The sequence below is a fragment of the Orcinus orca genome, chromosome 10 (assembly GCF_937001465.1).
Source record: "Orcinus orca chromosome 10, mOrcOrc1.1, whole genome shotgun sequence".
Classification (NCBI taxonomy): domain Eukaryota; kingdom Metazoa; phylum Chordata; class Mammalia; order Artiodactyla; family Delphinidae; genus Orcinus; species Orcinus orca.
The window spans coordinates 39,496,197-39,512,714 of NC_064568.1; the positions used below are offsets into that span (position 1 = coordinate 39,496,197).

General features: G+C 53.8%; 1 protein-coding gene and 1 long non-coding RNA gene across 14 annotated transcripts in view; one reads left to right on the forward strand and one right to left on the reverse strand.

Moving 5' to 3' along the window:
• Window positions 1-9,605, forward strand: part of PLXNB1 (plexin B1) — a 28,235-nt gene extending 18,630 nt beyond the window's left edge. For 10 of the 13 annotated variants that reach the window (XM_049716176.1, XM_049716177.1, XM_049716183.1 and 7 more), the window contains 15 exons: window positions 455-555; window positions 652-869; window positions 1,006-1,184; window positions 1,337-1,403; window positions 1,619-1,765; window positions 2,591-2,759; window positions 3,038-3,141; window positions 3,221-3,305; window positions 3,533-3,717; window positions 3,874-4,034; window positions 4,126-4,273; window positions 6,154-6,218; window positions 6,360-6,435; window positions 7,461-7,535; window positions 8,864-9,605. In XM_049716176.1, the coding sequence (XP_049572133.1) occupies window positions 455-555; window positions 652-869; window positions 1,006-1,184; window positions 1,337-1,403; window positions 1,619-1,765; window positions 2,591-2,759; window positions 3,038-3,141; window positions 3,221-3,305; window positions 3,533-3,717; window positions 3,874-4,034; window positions 4,126-4,273; window positions 6,154-6,218; window positions 6,360-6,435; window positions 7,461-7,535; window positions 8,864-8,968 (1,885 nt within the window). In that variant the 3' untranslated portion in view covers window positions 8,969-9,605. Of the gene's footprint in view, window positions 1-454; window positions 556-651; window positions 870-1,005; window positions 1,185-1,336; window positions 1,404-1,618; window positions 1,766-2,590; window positions 2,760-3,037; window positions 3,142-3,220; window positions 3,306-3,532; window positions 3,718-3,873; window positions 4,035-4,125; window positions 4,274-6,153; window positions 6,219-6,331; window positions 6,436-7,460; window positions 7,536-8,863 lie in introns of those variants that run through there. The other 3 variants (XM_049716181.1, XM_012538282.3, XM_049716182.1) reach the window with 2 other exon arrangements.
• On the reverse strand, window positions 189-16,515 carry LOC125965635 (uncharacterized). The gene is made up of 3 exons (XR_007479769.1): window positions 15,264-16,515; window positions 3,025-13,644; window positions 189-2,433 (listed from the first exon to the last, which is right to left on the reverse strand). It is a non-coding gene; the product is annotated as an uncharacterized LOC125965635 (long non-coding RNA).
• Between the last annotated feature and the right edge of the window lie 3 nt (window positions 16,516-16,518).

Here is a 16,518-nt window from a genome sequence, read left to right on the forward strand (position 1 = left end):
GCAGGTAGTAGGTGTGGCTGGATTGGGAAGGGGTAGACTAGACCAGGGATAGGCAAACACTTCCTATAAAGGGCAGGAGAGTAACTATTTCAGGCTTTGTGGGCCAGGCTGTCTGGGTGGCAGTGACTCAGCTCCGCTATTATAGCCCAGCGGCAGCCACGGACAACATATAAACACATGAGCATGGCTGTGTTCCAACAAATCTTTATTTACAAAAACAGGCCAGGGGCCAGATTTGGCCGTGTTATAGTTTGCTGATCCCTGGGCTAGATGAGTCGTGGGTGGGTGTGACTTGCCTGGGATGGGACAGGCTGAATTATTCTGACTAGGCCCTGGCTTGGCTGGGCATGGCAGGGTTAGACTGTGCTGGCCCGGGCAGGCCTGGGCCCGGTGGGACCCAGCAAGGGCTCGGGCCTCCTCTGGCCTTCCCTGCCCTGACCTTGGTGCTGAGCAGGAGGAAGAGCAAGCAGGCTCTGAGGGACTATAAGAAGGTGCAGATCCAGCTGGAGAATCTGGAGAGCAGCGTGCGGGACCGCTGCAAGAAGGAGTTCACAGGTGAGGCTGCGAAGACCCCACGCTCCAGGGCTCTGCCCAAGCCTGCTCCCATCACCTTGGGATCTGCGCCCAAACCTGGCTTCTTCTGCTCAACAGACCTTATGACCGAGATGACCGATCTTACCAGTGACCTTCTGGGCAGCGGCATCCCCTTCCTCGACTACAAGGTGTATGCCGAGAGGGTCTTCTTCCCTGGGCACCAGGAGTCACCCTTGCACCGGGACTTGGGCGTGCCTGAGAGCAGGCGACCCACTGTGGAACAAGGGCTGGGGCAGCTCTCCAACCTGCTTAACAGCAAGCTCTTCCTCATCAAGGTGCCGGCCCCACCCCCTATCTAGGCCCTCCAGGGGTGGGGAGGGGGTCCCCCTACCCTCCAGCCCCATCCCTTCTCAGTCCCTCCGTTTCTGAATCTGCCCTCCCCACTCACCCATCCCCTCTCCCTGGCGCCAGTTCATCCACACCCTGGAGAGCCAGCGCACCTTCTCAGCTCGGGACCGCGCCTACGTGGCATCTCTGCTCACCGTGGCACTGCACGGGAAGCTTGAGTACTTCACTGACATCCTGCGCACCCTGCTCAGTGACCTGGTGGCCCAGTACGTGGCCAAGAACCCCAAGCTGATGCTGCGCAGGTCTGTATGCCCGTAAGACGCTACGGGGGCCAGGTGGCTGTGGACAGCTGGAGCCAAGACCTGGGTCAGGCCTTCTGGGGCCTGGGGTCTGAAGAATAGAAAGCCCTGGGTCCCCACCTGCTGACTCTGCCCGCTCTTTCCTGTCATCCCAGGACAGAGACCGTGGTGGAGAAGCTGCTCACCAACTGGATGTCTATCTGCCTCTACACTTTCGTGAGGGTGAGTGAGGCAGAGGTGGGTGGGGCTCCCCTCCAGGGAGAGTCAGGACTCTGAACCACACAGCTTCTTGTCCCAGCACAGCTTGGGCACCCCTGCCCAGTATGTCCTCAGCCACCTTAAGCCTTCTGCGGCCAGCATCCTGTCCCCTCCCCCAGCACCTCCATCCCATGCTTGTCCCCTGCCCCGGGTGTCCTAACTGCCCGCCACTCTCCCAGGACTCGGTAGGGGAGCCTCTGTACATGCTTTTCCGTGGAATTAAGCATCAAGTGGACAAGGGGCCGGTAGACAGCGTGACTGGCAAAGCCAAATACACCCTGAATGACAACCGCCTGCTCCGAGAGGACGTGGAGTACCGTCCCCTGGTGAGGGGGGGAGAGGGGGGAGGGAGGGGGAGAGGGGGGAGGGAGGGGGGAGAGAGAGAACCTGCTGGTGAGTCAGTCTCCCATGAAGGTGAGGAGGGTGACCACGTATGATTGTGTGGGTGTCTGCATCTGGTTTGAGCCAGCCTAACCTCCAGCTGGCTGCAGGATAGAGGCTTGAGGGCCAGATCTTGAAGATAGGACCTCAGAGGTTCCCCAGGTTTGGGGTGGGGTCAGGATGGCCACATCCAGAGTCTAGGGAGCAGCCAACCCTGCCCGGGGCCCGTCCGGGTCCTTGCTGTGTCAGGGCCTGAGTGTTTGCCTGATCATGGTCTTAGCATCCTGCCAGGGGGATGGTTGTACCCACCAAGCTGGGAGTCACCCTGGCAGACCTGCCCATTGTTTCCCTCTGGGCAACTTTCCCCTTCGTGGCCCACGTGGAGGTCCTTTGGGAAAATCCCATTCAGGCTCCGCCAGGCCTGCTCCTCTGGCTAGTGGAGACCCCACTTCTTATGCGGGCTTCCTCAGGTGCCTCAGCCTGTCTGCGCCGGGAGCCTGAGGATCAGAGTTCAGAGGGACTTGTGCTCTCCCATTTTTTCTGCCATTCACCCAGCAGACATTAGTGCTCTGTGCCAGGTGCTGGGGCCACAGAGTGGAGGGAGCTGCTGTCCCTGGGGAGGCAGGCGGGTGAAGAGACAAGGAGTGATTGTTTGGTGCTTGGAGGTCAGAGGCAGTGGCTTCCTTATGGGTTGTCCCTGGCCTTGGCCTTGCATCTTGGTCATCCCACATGTGGCATGAGCCCTGACTGCTCCCATGTATCGTGCATAGACCTTGAATGCACTACTGGCTGTGGGGCCTGGAGCGGGAGAAGCCCAGGGCGTGCCTGTGAAGGTCCTGGACTGTGACACCATCTCCCAGGCCAAGGAAAAGATGTTGGACCAGCTTTATAAAGGAGTGCCTCTTGCCCAGCGGCCAGACCCCCGCACCCTGGACGTCGGTGAGGGCAGAGGGGAAGGGTGGTCTGGGGACCCTCAGGGCTAGGCTGGCCCTAAACCAGCTCTGCGGGGTCAGCTTATCACCCAGGGGAGGTGGGCTCTGGAACACCTCTACAGGGACGACCTGTCACCTGGTGAGGGGCCCCTGTTTCTGGACTTCAGAGAAGTTGGGTGAGGTTGCCCCGATGGAGGGGCCAGTGTCCTTGTAGAAGAGGGGACAGGTTCCAGTGCAGGGAGGGTATTCTGAAAGCCCTGGACCAAGCCCACCTTGTCCTTGCAGAATGGCGGTCTGGGGTGGCCGGGCATCTCATTCTTTCTGACGAGGACGTGACTTCTGAGGTCCAGGGTCTGTGGAGGCGCCTGAACACCCTGCAGCATTATAAGGTGGGAGGGGTGGGAGCTGGGGGAAGGCTGTGGTGGGGTGGGCTGGGCTGGTGGAGGGGTCACCAACTGTGGTCCACAGGTCCCAGACGGAGCAACTGTGGCCCTCGTCCCCTGCCTCACCAAGCATGTCCTCCGGGAAAGCCAGGATTACGTCCCTGGAGAGAGTGAGTACTTACCCTCCCCCCGCCCCACCCCTGCCATCGCAGTCCTCTACCCTTGCTTTGCCCAGTCTCCAGTAACGGGGTAAGGTCCTCTGGACTTCAGGGTGGGCTTGTGTCTACTTCCCTTCCACCCAGAGAAGCCCTTAACCAGGTGCCCCCACTCCCAGGTTTTGGCAGGACCCCGGGGGTCTAGGGCAGGGGGCACCTGATGAGGGGTGACAAGCTGTAAGGTCTTGGTACAGGGACCCCAATGCTGGAGGATGTGGACGAGGGGGGCATCCGGCCCTGGCACCTGGTGAAGCCAAGCGAGGAGCCGGAGCCGCCCAGGCCTCGGAGGGGCAGCCTCCGGGGCGGGGAGCGGGAGCGAGCCAAGGCCATCCCTGAGATCTACCTGACCCGCCTGCTGTCCATGAAGGTGGGGCTGGGGGCAGGGACGAGACAGGTAGTGGGATTTGGGAGTATGTGGGGCTCGCACAGGCCTGGTGTCACGAGGCATCTGAGGCTGGGCTGGGCTGGGCTGGGCTGAGGTCCCCTTGCTGACTGCATCTCTTGTGCTTCCCCTCGTCCGCAGGGCACCCTGCAGAAGTTTGTGGATGACCTGTTCCAGGTGATTCTCAGCACCAGCCGTCCCGTGCCGCTCGCTGTGAAGTACTTCTTTGACCTGCTGGATGAGCAGGCCCAGCAGCATGGCATCTCGGACCAGGACACCGTCCATATATGGAAGACCAACAGGTGGGGGTGGGGCGGGGCGGGCCTAGCATGTGCGGGGTCTTCTCTCCTGTCTCCCCAGCACACTCACTGGCCACACCTGCCCCGCCCACAGCTTGCCGCTGAGGTTCTGGATCAATATCATAAAAAACCCGCAGTTTGTGTTCGACGTGCAGACATCTGATAACATGGATGCAGTGTTCCTGGTCATTGCACAGACCTTCATGGATGCCTGCACCCTGGCTGACCACAAGCTGGGCCGGGTGAGCTGGCTGGGGTGGACCGGGAGGGTCTAGGTGGGTGGGGCAGCGTAGCCGGGGATGGAGAGTGCTGTGGTGCACAGACTCCAGGCCTTCTTGAGGATGTCAAGGAGGAGGATATAGGAGGCCTTTGACCGCAGGCCTGGGGACAGGCTTTGTCCCTGGCCTCCCTAGGAGGTGGCCGTGCCTCAGCCTTCAGGGATGAGCAAGGGCAGGGGGCACGTGTGCTGATTCACAGGGTTAAGTGGAGCAAAGAGTGCTGGCGGTGCGGCAGGAGGCCAGGGCCACTTGGCAAGGGCTCACCCTGAGGGCAAAGGGGGTGGTCAGACCTGAGAGTTAGGTGGAGCCTCCTGGCAATCATGCAGTGGATGGACTGGAGCCTGGCGTCCAGAGAGGAAGCTGTGTTGTCCCTGGGACGAGCGGTGGCCAGGTTCATGCTGGGACTAGAGGGTACAGGGCAGGCAGAAGCTGTGGGTTGGATGGATGTGGGGGTGAGGAAGAGGGAGGGGTTCCTTACGCACCCCGGGCCTCTGGCGGTGGTGAGCTGAGACTTGGAGGAGGTGAGCCCCTGGATTCTACAATCGCAGAGCAGCTCCAGGCTGCCTCCCAGATTTGATTCCCAAGGGCAGTGGAAGTGTCTGCCAGCCCGTGCAGTACAGGGAGCAGAGTCCAGGGGAGGGCCAGGCGAGGAGGGATGTGCTGACAGGGGAGCTGGGAAGCATGGAGGAGAGGTGGTCAGGGCTGCATGGTGGCACAGAGAGGGGGAGGTATGTTGTCACAGTGGTCAGGACCCAGAGAGTCCTGTGACAGATACGGGGTCACCACTATGACTGCTCAGGCACCCAGCAGGCAGGGCTGTCGTGGCTCTGCATAACGGACTCTGCTTAGCCTCGACCCCTGGGCCTGGGACCTCTTGAGAGTTCTCCATGGGGAAACAAGATGGAAAGTTCCACTCTGTAGTGCTGTCTTTTGTAAGCCATTTTTCCTCTGCCTGCACTCATTACTCTGCCTGCGATGAGCTGAGAACCACAGAGCCACACCAGGACCCAGGGGTCACCTCCAGGGTGTGTGCTGTATGGTAGCTGGGTTCTTCTGCCTGATCTTCACACTGCTTCCCCTTCCCAGCAGCACTGCAGATGCTTCCTGGGTAGCTCAGGAATAGTGCAAACCAGGATGCCAAGGGCCACCCATGGAGAGTTGCTGAGAAGCAGGCATCCTGCCTCAGGCCCAGCACTCACCCCCTTGCTCACAGGGGGCAGTGCAGTCTTGCCTCACGCTCCCAGCAGCTGTAGGATGAGGCAGCAGGTCCAGAGAATGGAAGTGTGCTGCCCACAGCCACTGGGACAGAGCTGGGATTGGAGCCCGGTTCGGTGGTAGAGGATGTATTGGCTGTGTTAGATTGTGGGCCCTGGTCTGAGAGACCTGCTTCAAATCCCAGCTCAGCCACACAGGAGTGAGGTGGTCTGGGGCAATTTAATTAAATTTCGGGGTTAGTTTCCTGATTTTTAAAATGATTACATGGGGAATGAATAGCACTTGGAGAAGCAGTATTAGGGCTCCACACGGCACTGCACCCTTCCCACCCTGCATGCCAGTTCCCTGCCAGGTCCGGGTGGAGGCACGTGGAGCTGAGAGATGACCTTGGAGTGAGATGGGGGGAAGCTCAAGGTGATGACAGCGGAGATGGGACACTGGGGGAGGGGTGACAGAAGGAATGAGGTGGGGTGACCAACCATCTGGGTTGTCTGGGACTGAGGAGGTTTCCTGCAATTCAGGACTTAGTTTTAAAACTGAAACAGTGCTGGGAAAATTGGGACAGCTGGTCACCCTAACAGGAGCTCTTATCCTTCTTTTCCTTTCACTGTTCACCTGCTGGCACCCAGGACTCTCCCATCAACAAACTTCTGTATGCTCGGGATATTCCCCGGTACAAACGGATGGTGGAAAGGTATGAGGGAAAGGGATTGCATCTGGGGGATAATGGCTGGACGGATTGGTGGGTGTTTACAGCTGAGGCCCAGGGGTGGGCCTGGTGGGGTGAAGAGGGGTTTGTTTCCCCAGCGGCTGCCGGACCCATGATCTCTGGCAGGTACTATGCAGACATCAGACAGACCATCCCCGCCAGTGATCAAGAGATGAACTCCATCCTGGCCGAGCTGTCCCGGGTATGGCCCTCCTTCTGCTTCTTGGGTTGGGCATAGGCCTTCTGCCGCAAGGGTCCTGCCCCCTTCACGCTGCTCCTTTGCAGGGAAGCCCTGGGGGCCTCAGCACAGTGTTCCCGCTGCCTCTGTAAAAGACCAGGGCTCCCAGTGTCTCATCAGAGAGCAGCAGGGGCCTTGTCCTGGCAGCTGCCACCGAGCCTGACTCAGCCAGGTGTTTAGATGTCTGCAGCCCCTCTGCAGCCCCTCGGGGTCTGTGGACCATAGTTCCAAGGCAGCGAGGTGGCAGGGATTCAGCCCCAGGACTGCCTGGGTCAGCCTGTCCACGTCTTCCTACTGCTCTGCTTTCCTTGGCACTATAGACATGCCCCCACCTACTCCTAAAACAGCCTCCAAACAGTCCAGTCCAGGGAATTTATAAACAATGTAAATCTGAAACCACGATGATGATGACCACAACCACAATAACAATAGCAGCTACAGTTTTGGGGTGTTGCCGTGCGTGGGGGCTTTGATTACTTCTCATTTGATTCCCATTAAAGCTCTACAAGTTAGGTGATATCAACTCCATTGTCCTGAAGAGGAGGTTGAGGTTCAGAGATGTCCCCATGGAGGGACCTGGGTGTGACCTCAGGAAAGACTTGAGATCACAGCAGAACTATGCTGGGTCACAGCCTGTGAGCAGCACCTATTCTGCCTGGCTCTGCAATTGCCTGGGATGCCAGAGGGTCCCAGCTGGAGCCTGGAGGGGGAGAGAGGCCGAGCCCCAGTGGAGACCCCAGGCCATGGTGAAACTACAGATCCAGGCTCTCTCCACCAAGGAGGCCCTTTGGTCCTATCCTGTCCCCAGCTTAGCACGTCTAGCCTGGCATCCCCTGTCTGTGGAGGGGCTCTGCTTCCCAATGCAGGGCCCTGTTCCTTCCTCTACCTCCCAGCCCCCTCTTCCCCACTCCCCTTGCCTGGGGTCCTGGGCCTCCTCTGGTGGCTGGCAGCACCCCCTATCTCTGTAACCTCTTGTCTCTCCTCCCTAGAACTACTCTGGAGACCTGGGGGTGCGAGTGGCCCTGCACGAACTCTACAAGTATATCAACAAATACTATGACCAGGTGGGCAGAACCTGGGCATGGTCAGGATGATGCGAGAGGGTGACTGGCCCTGTGACGCAAGTGTGGGGCCTTCGGGTCTCCCCCAGGCACAGAGTGGTGGAGGGGGGCTGAGCCCTGTGCTCGGGAAGTGTTCTTCAGGTGTGCTTCCTGGTAGTGGCCCGGCTCTTACCTGCTGCCGCCCTTCCCATCCAGGCTCCTCAGCCGGGCTCCTGGGCATGGTGGTGGTGATGGATGGCTGGGGATCTACCAGGGCCTGGAGATGGTGTGCAGGATGTGCTGGGAGGAACACACAGCGGCCACCTGTGCCCCGACCTTGTGCTCCCTCAGAGCCCTACCTGAGACCACATGTGGCAGTGTGCTGTGCAGGCCATCTCTGGGGGGGTGGGCCTGGCTGGGCTGCATGCGCTGCCAGAGAGGAGGGTCTGGGCACAGGGTCTGGGGCAGATGAGGGCACAACAGAGCCGGTAAGGGGGCTTTCTGGGGGATTCCTGGGCTGGGCCTCAGGATCAGAGCGCCCACCGGTCAACCCACTGAGTGCCTGCTGGAATCATCTACCCAGATGTTTGCGTGGCCCCAGGGATGTGGCCGTTGCTGTTGAGCGATGAGGGCCCTGCCTCATGGCTCAGGCCTGGAGTGGGGACAGGCATTTGACACAGGAGTGATGCGCAAGCGTGAAGTCCAGGTGCCTTACTCCAAACAGTGTGGGTGCCGGTGTGGGGGAGGCGGGGCCGTGTGACACAGCTGTCCCCTTGTGGAGGCGTGGCCGGCAAGCCCCTCCTGTTCCCACCCTTCCCTCTGTGGCAGCCCCCCTTGTGGTTATGTAGTTGTCCGTGTTTGGTCAATACCTGTCTCCCATCCAGTGAGCCCCACGAGGGCAGGGATCGTACCTGTCATCACTGCTGGGTCCCTGCTCCTTGTCCAGCACCCGGCATGTAGGAATTTAGGAACTGCTTGTTGCCTGGTGGGCGGGGGAGCCAGGATGGGTGGAGCAGGGCTTCCAGGGGGTTTGTGGCGGAGAAGACCAGCATGGTGGGTGAAGTTGGCCTCAAACGATTTTACTGGGGAGGTGATATGCATTACCGTGAGTGCTAGGTACTGAGTAAAGTACTTCATTCCCTACCTCACTAATCCTTAAGACCCCACAGTGACTCTGCTGTCATCATCCCCTCCCCGAGGGGGCCCTGAGGAAGTGAGTGCGGCAGCTCACAGGGTTTCTCGGGCCCCTACCCACACCTGCTGCAGTAGCTGTGGAGGCCTATTGTAGTCTGTGGCAAAGGCAGACGGCAGGCTGACGGTCTCCCCCTGCTGAGTTGGTCTCTGTGTTTCAGATCATCACTGCCCTGGAGGAAGATGGCACGGCCCAGAAGATGCAGCTGGGCTATCGGCTCCAGCAGATCGCAGCGGCTGTAGAAAACAAGGTCACAGATCTGTAGGGACTTGGAGAGCCCCTGGCCTGCTGTGCCTCAGCCCCGCCTGGGCAGCCCCGGAACCACGAGGGAGAGACCACCTTCTTAGATGCCTGTAGTGCCTGCCCAGCGGAGTTAGTGGAAGGTGGCTCCAAGTCTCCTGGTGGCTCTGGCCTGGGCCCTGCTGGACATCTCGCAGGCGTGGGGCCTTGAGGCTGATGGAGTGGTGACCCTGAGGCCAGTGACCCTGCGGGCTACTTTCTGTGTGATGTTAGTCTGAGGGAAACGGGGGACTAAGGGCTTCCAGAGAGTGGCTGGAAGGGCCTCCAGCCCCTGGGGAGACTGTACTGCTCCTGAACACTGGCCTTTATCCCAGGGGATTCAGAGAGGAAGGAGGAGAGCCCCCACTTCCTGTCCCGCCCTCCTCCTCCACCATCCCTGACCTCATTAGCCGCCACTGGCCATGTTGCTGCTGCCATTTTCCTAGGTCCGAGAGATGAATGCCTTTACTAGGCTGCTGCAAACTGACCTCTCAGCAGGGCTGGCTGCTTCTGGGCCACCCTGCCACCGAGGCAGCCAGGAGTGAGGGGTGTCTGCTGCAGGGGGGCCTCGGGGAGAATGGTGGCCCTAGTGACCTGGCTCTTCATTAAAGGATAACACACTGTCTGGTGTCTGAGATGTGGGCTTGGCCCAGCCCTCCCTTAGCTGGAGGGTGGCAGCTGTGCCTGGCAGGCACCATGGGGAGATGGGATCTGCAGCCTCTGGGAGGTCTCATGGCGCCCACAGAATGCTCCAGATCACAGGGCTGGCTGGGTTCTCCTTGACTCCTGCACGGGGCTTGCTGGCGTCAAAGCTGCTGTGAAGGAAGTGAGAACCCCATCCAGGACGGGGCTGGCGGGCCTGAAACCCAAGGTGCAGGGGTCTGTGGTTTCTTCAAGGTCTGCCTTATCGGCAATTTGAGTGTTCAAATTTCTCCATTCCTGTTGCACTTGTTTTGAAAGGAACTGGGAAAGGATGGCATCACTGCTCCAGATGGTGTGGATCTTGGGGCCCTTTTCCTCAGTAGTTTCTAGACGCCCTGAACCCCTGTAGCCCGGGCTGTTCTGAGGGGCTTCTGGTTACTGGGTTGTCTTCTAAGTCAAGGTATTTTGGGTGCAGATAACCCAAATGTCTGCCTGCGTCAAGGCCACCTTGTTTGGGTTTCCTGATTTGTAGCTGGAGGTGAGCTTCGAGACTGTCTCAGCTGGATCTTGTATTGCTGGCTGGGTCTACACGGCTGGGGGTTGATGCCCCCTTGACTGAGACCACCCTTGGCCTCCACAGGAGGTGAGCCTACTGAACAGAGGTGAGTCCATGGCCCTCCAGCCTTCAGGTCCTCACAAGGTTCTCCCCCATGGCTCTCTGCTTATAGCCCAGAGACCCCCTAGCCTTCCTTCTCCTCTGACACAGAGGCCCCACCTCCCAACTTAGGGGTCTTCATTGGGGGTTTGAAGAGACACAGGCTGATATGAGTCCAGGAAGAGTCCTCTTCCCTCCCTCTTATTGGCCCTAAATAATGCCTTCTCAAGGTCCTCGTCCCTAAGATGGCAGGAGCCACATTGGTGTGTCCATGCCCACTGTAGTCACCACTGCTATTCTCTGCTCTAATGTCCTTCCCTCCTCATTTCTGCCTGATGTCCAGACCACAGTCAGAGGCAGGTCAGCCAGCAGTGAGGCACTGTCATTCTGGTGTGTGAGCTTTAGTACTTCAAATGCGTGCTCCTGCCAGGTCTTTGTAGTGGCTCAGGATGGGTCTGACTCCTTCTGGCCAAACCATGGAGTTGATCCCCCATTGTGACAGTCTCAGGGAGCAGGGCTAATGGGGAATTCAGTTTGGAGTGGACGTCGAGCAGGCCCAGAGAGGGAGGGAGCCTGGTTGACACCACAGGGGCCGTGAAAGACTCGTGCCTCTGTTCAGGGCTCAGGCCCCTACAGGTCCTAGGAGGCCTATAACAGGGTAGGTGAGGGCTCTGGGGAGAGGAAAACCATGTACCTGCACGCCTGGCAGCTGTGACTATTGAACATGTTGAGTCATTCACTATCATGTCTCAGCCCTCACAGAATGTTGTTCTAGTAAAAGATACAAAGAACACAAACCTGCGCAGTAAGACAGGAACTTACAAGTCTTCAAACACCACAGCTGCCAGTGGAGATTCTAAACCTGACAGAACTTAAGGATTCTAATTGGGTCTTGGCCACAATTTCAGTGTAGGACATTTTGTCATTCAGGTTGATCAATCTTATTCTGATCAAGACTGCAGAGTGCCCTCACCTACTACATTACCCATAAAACATGTTAGTATGCAAAGGACCTTCGTTTCTCATCACTGGGGACACCTTAAAGAGATTAGGGAGTGACTTGCTTCATTAAGTGAACTTTCACCAACTTAAATATCGGAGTAATTATCCAGTTAGAGGACCAGGAGCTCCGTATCTTTTTTTTTTTTTTTTAAGTGAAGTATAGTTGACTTACAGTGTTTCAGGTGTACAGCAAAGTAACTGATATATTTTTTTTTGCATATTCTTTCCATTATAGGTTATTGCAAGATACTAAATATAGTTGCCTGCACTATACAGTAAGTCCTTTCAGTTTATTTTATATGTAGTAGTATGCATCTGTTAATCCCCAATTCCTAATTTATCCCTCCCTCCTTTCCACTTTGGTAACCGTAAGTTTGTTTTCTATGTCTAGAGTCTATTTCAGTTTTGTAAATAAGTTCATTTGTATCACTTTCTTAGATTCCACATATAAGCGATATATGATATTTGTCTTTGTCTGACTCACTTCTCTCGGCATGATAATCTCTGGGTCCATCCATGTTGCTGTAAATGGCATTATTTTATTCTTTTTCATGGCTGAGTAATATTCCATTGTATACATATACCACATGTTCTTTATCCATTCATCTGTCCATGGACATTTCTTGGTTATTGTAAATAGTGCTGCTATGAACACTAGGGTGGGTGTATCTTTTTGAATTACAGTTTTCATCTTTTTTGGATGTATGCCTAGGAGTGGGATTGCTGGAAAATATGGTAACTCTATTTTACTTTTTTAAGGAACCTCCATACCATTCCCCATAGTGGCTGCACCAATTTACATTTCCACCAAGAGTACAGGAGGGTTCTGTTTTCCTCACACCCCCTCTCGCATTTATTATTTGTAGACTTTTTTTTAAGATGTATTATTTATTTATTTATTTATTTAATTTTTGGCTGTGTCAGGTCTTAGTTGTGGCATGCGGGATCTTCACTGAGGCATGCAGGATCATGTGGCACGTGAGCTTTGCTCTAGTTGTGGCGTGCAGGCTTTCTCTAGTTGTGGCGTGCAGGCTCCAGGGTGTGTGGGCTCTGTAATTGTGGTGCGTGGGTTCCAGAGCACGTGGGTTCTGTAGTTTGCTGCACGCCCGCTCCAGTTGAGGTGCACAAGCTTAGTAGTTGCGGTGCGAGGGCTTAGTTGCCCTGAGGCATGTGGGATCCTATTTCCCTGACCAGGGGTCGAACCCGCGTCCCCTGCATTGTAAGGCAGATTCTTTACCACTGGACCACAAGGCAAGTCCCTATTCGTAGAATTTTTGGCGATGGTCATTTTGACGAGTATGAGGTGATACATCAATTGTGGATTTGATTTGCATTTCTCTAATAATCAGTGATGCTGGCCATCTTTTCATGTGCCTGCTGGTAATTAGGATATCTTCCTTGGAGAAATGTTACTTAAGTCTTCTGCATATTTTTTAATTGGGTTGTTTGTTTTTTTGACGTTGAGCTGTATGAGTTCTTTGTATATTTTGGGAATTAATCCCTCAAATTTCCATCATATGCAAATATTTTCTCCGAAACCATATGGTGTCTTGTTTCGTTTATGGACGTTTTGCTGTACAAAAGCGTTTAAGCTTACTTTTTTTTTTTTTTTTGCGGTACGCGAGCCTCTCACTGTTGTGGCCTCTCCCGTTGTGGAGCACAGGCTCCGGACACGCAGGCTCAACGGCCATGGCTCATGGGCCCAGCTGCTCCACAGCATGTGGGATCTTCCCGGACCGGGCCATGAACCCGTGTCCCCTGCATCGGCAGGCGGACTCTAAACCACTGCGCCACCAGGGAAGCCCCAAGCTTACCTATTTTTAAAATTTTAAAATGTTATTGGAGTATAGTTGATATACAATGTTGTGCTAGTTTCAGGTATACAACAAATGATTCATTATACATATTTGTATATCCATTATTTTTCAGATTCTTTTCTCTTATAGATTAGGACAGATTATCAAGTAGAGTTCCCTGTGCTATCCAGTAGGTCCTTCTTGATTATCATATCTGTGTGTGTGTGTGTGTGTGTGTGTGTGTGTGTGTGTGTGTGTGTGTGTTAATCCCAACCTCCTAACTTATCGCTCCCCCCACCCGAACTTTCCCCCTTTGGTCATGATAAGTTAGTTTTCTAAGTCTGGGAGTCTGTTTCTGTTTTGGTTAATTAGTTCATTGGTATCATGTTTTAGATTGCACCTATCAGTGATATCATATGATATTCGTCTTTCTCTATGTGACCCTACTTGACTTAGTGGGATCATCTCCAGGTCCATCCATGTTGCTGCAAATGGCATGATTTCATTCTTTCTTAGGGTTAAGAAATATTCCATTGTATATATGTAGCACATCTTGTGTAGCCATACCTATGTCGATGGACATTTTGGGTGCTTCCATGCTTTGGGTATTGTAAATAGTGCTGCAATGAATGTTGGGGTGCAGATGTCTTTTCGAAGGATGGTTTTCTCCGGGCATACACCCAGGAGTGGGATTGCCGGATCTCATGATTTCTCTATTTTTAGTGTTTTATAAAACCTCCATAGCGGCTGGTAGCAATTTCCATTCCCAGCAGCAGCGGAGGAGGCATGTCTTTTCTCCACGCCCTCTCCAGCATTTATTGTTTGTAGACTTTGTGATGATTGGTGCCCTATGATACCTCGTTGTCGTTTTGATTTGCATTTCTCTAACAACTAGCGATGCTGAGATCATTTCATGTGGGTTTTTTTTTTAATGTGAATATAATTTTACCTCTTGAAACTGGCTTCTTAAAGTCGGCCCTGTTTTGAATTCTTTTTCTATTACCTACCGCGCGATATCTCTCGAAGGCAGGGGTCATTTAGAGCCCCACAGGCCTTGTGAATATTAAGTTCCCCTAAGTACTGGTTTTAAGGTTGTTGTTACAGAAAACGGCCACAAGGCGGCAGCATTTCTTCATGCCCGACTCTGGTAACTCGGGCAACCTGAGCCTAGCAAAAGTCATGTTCCCAGGTTGAAAATCAGAGTGCAAGGTGCCAGAAGAAACACACGAGGGCTTGTGCCTCTTTACTTCTTCCCCCTTACCCTTCACCCTCCCAGTCAAATCCCAACCCCTGCAAAAGTGCTGTGCTGAGGGTGATGTCCTAGGTAGTTGGAGCGACTCTAAGGAAGGAGGCTGGAGGTGGGAACCCCAACGCCAGGAGATGTGGAGACCAGGTGACGTTTCAAAGCTCTTGCAGCCCAGAGGATCCACCCTCCTTTGGGTGCACTAGGCTTGGTTGAGCTATAGGAGGGCCTGCCTGGATCTGGAGATTGTGGTCCCATTTCGAGTGGACCAGACACTGCAGGTCCCCGGGGGGGGCTCATTTGCTGGCACATCCTCCCCAGTCCCCTCAGCCCGACGACAGTCCAGCCTTGGGACCCAGGCCTGCTCAGGTTCCGGGGATGTGACACCAGCCCAGACCGCTGAGGCCTGAGGGGACTAGAGTAGGCACTTGTTTTCATTTTTCTCTTCTAATGTAATTTGTATCTTCTGTTGAAGTACAGTTGGTTTACAATGCTGTTTGTTTGAGGTGTACAGCAACTGATTCAGTTATACATGTTTCTATTCCTTTTCGGATTCTGTTCCCATTCCAGGTTATTAGAGAGTGTTGAGGAGAGTTCCCTTTGCTGTCTAGTAGCTCCTTGTTGATTATCCCATATATTAGGGTGTATGTTTTAATCCACACCTCCTAATTTATCTCCCCCCCAACCCCAACTTTGCCTTATGGTCACGCTAAGTTAGTTTTCTACGTCTGGGAGTCTGTTTCTGTTTGGTTAATTAGTTCCTTGGTATCAAGTTTTAGTTTGCACCTATAAGTGATATCATATGATATTTGTCTTTCTCTGTGGGACTTAGTGGGATCATCTCTAGGTCCATCCATGTTGCTGCAAATGGCATGATTTCATTCTTTCTTAGGGTTGAGAAATATTCCATTTTATATATGTAGCATGTCTTGTGTAGCCATACCTATGTCGATGGACATTTTGGGTGCTTCCATGCTTCGGGTATTTTAAATAGTGCTGCAATGAATGTTGGTTGTGGGTGTCTTTTTCTTCTTTTCAAAGGGTTAATTTTCTCTCTCTCTTTTTTTATGTTGTTATTATTTATTTTTGGCTGCATTGGGGCTTCATTGCAGTGCGTGGGCTTCTCACTGCGGTGCCTTCTCTTGTTGCAGAGCACGGGCTCTAGGTGCTCAGGCTCAGTAGTTGTGGCGCATGGGCTTAGGTGCTCTGCAGCATGTAGGATCTTCCCAGACCAGGGATTGAACCCGTGTGCCCTGCATTGTCAGGTGGATTCTTAACCACTGCGCCACCAGGGAAGTCTGCAGGTGTCTTTTCGAAGGATGGTTTTCTCGTGGCATAAACCCAGGAGTGGGATTGCCAGATCTTATAATCGCTCTATTTTTAGTGTCTTATAAAACCTCCATAGTGTACTCCATAGTGGCTGGTAGCCATTTCCGTTCCCAGCAGCAGCAGAGGAGGGTTTGCTTTTCTCCACACCCTCTCCAGCATTTTGTTTGTAGACTTTATGATGACTAGTGCCCGATCATACCTTGTGGTCGTTTTGGTGTGCATTTTTCTAAGAATTAGGATGCTGAAGATCTTTTCATGTCCTTTTTTTTTTTAACGTGGTGGTGTAAAATTTACCTCTTGTAGTTGGCTTCAGGAGGGCAGATACCATTTACTGCCTCTCCTTCTCCTCCACGCTTACCATTTCCCTATGAGTGTACCTGTGCTCAGGCTCGTGCATGTGGTCTGGGCCCCTGTGCTTTCCTGTCTCCATTACTGGAGCAGTTTCCTGGGTTTTGGGTGGCCGAGTGCGGGTCCTTCTGTGCTTCTTGCTTCTTCCACCATCTCCTTGTACTTCATTCAGTCCTGTGGTTTCCTTTCTACTCCTCGCCCCTTCAGTAGCTTCATGTATTTCTCCTTTATTTCTGTCAAGTTTTGGTTCACATATTTGAAACGAGTTATAAATATTTACAATTTGTATATCTTTCTGTTTTGATCATTTTATCATTTTGAACATTTTATTTCTAGTAATAACTTCCTCCCTTAAAGTCTATTTGAATACCTTTCAACATCTATTGTGTAAATTATCAAGTGATAATTTCCTTTAAGGAGTTACTGAGGTACAGTTAAAAGCTGGGCTTCTGAGTGAATGGTTTTGTCCTTCTTATCAGCAAGTCACACATTTTCTACAGTTTCTTTTCTTTTTAGAAGTC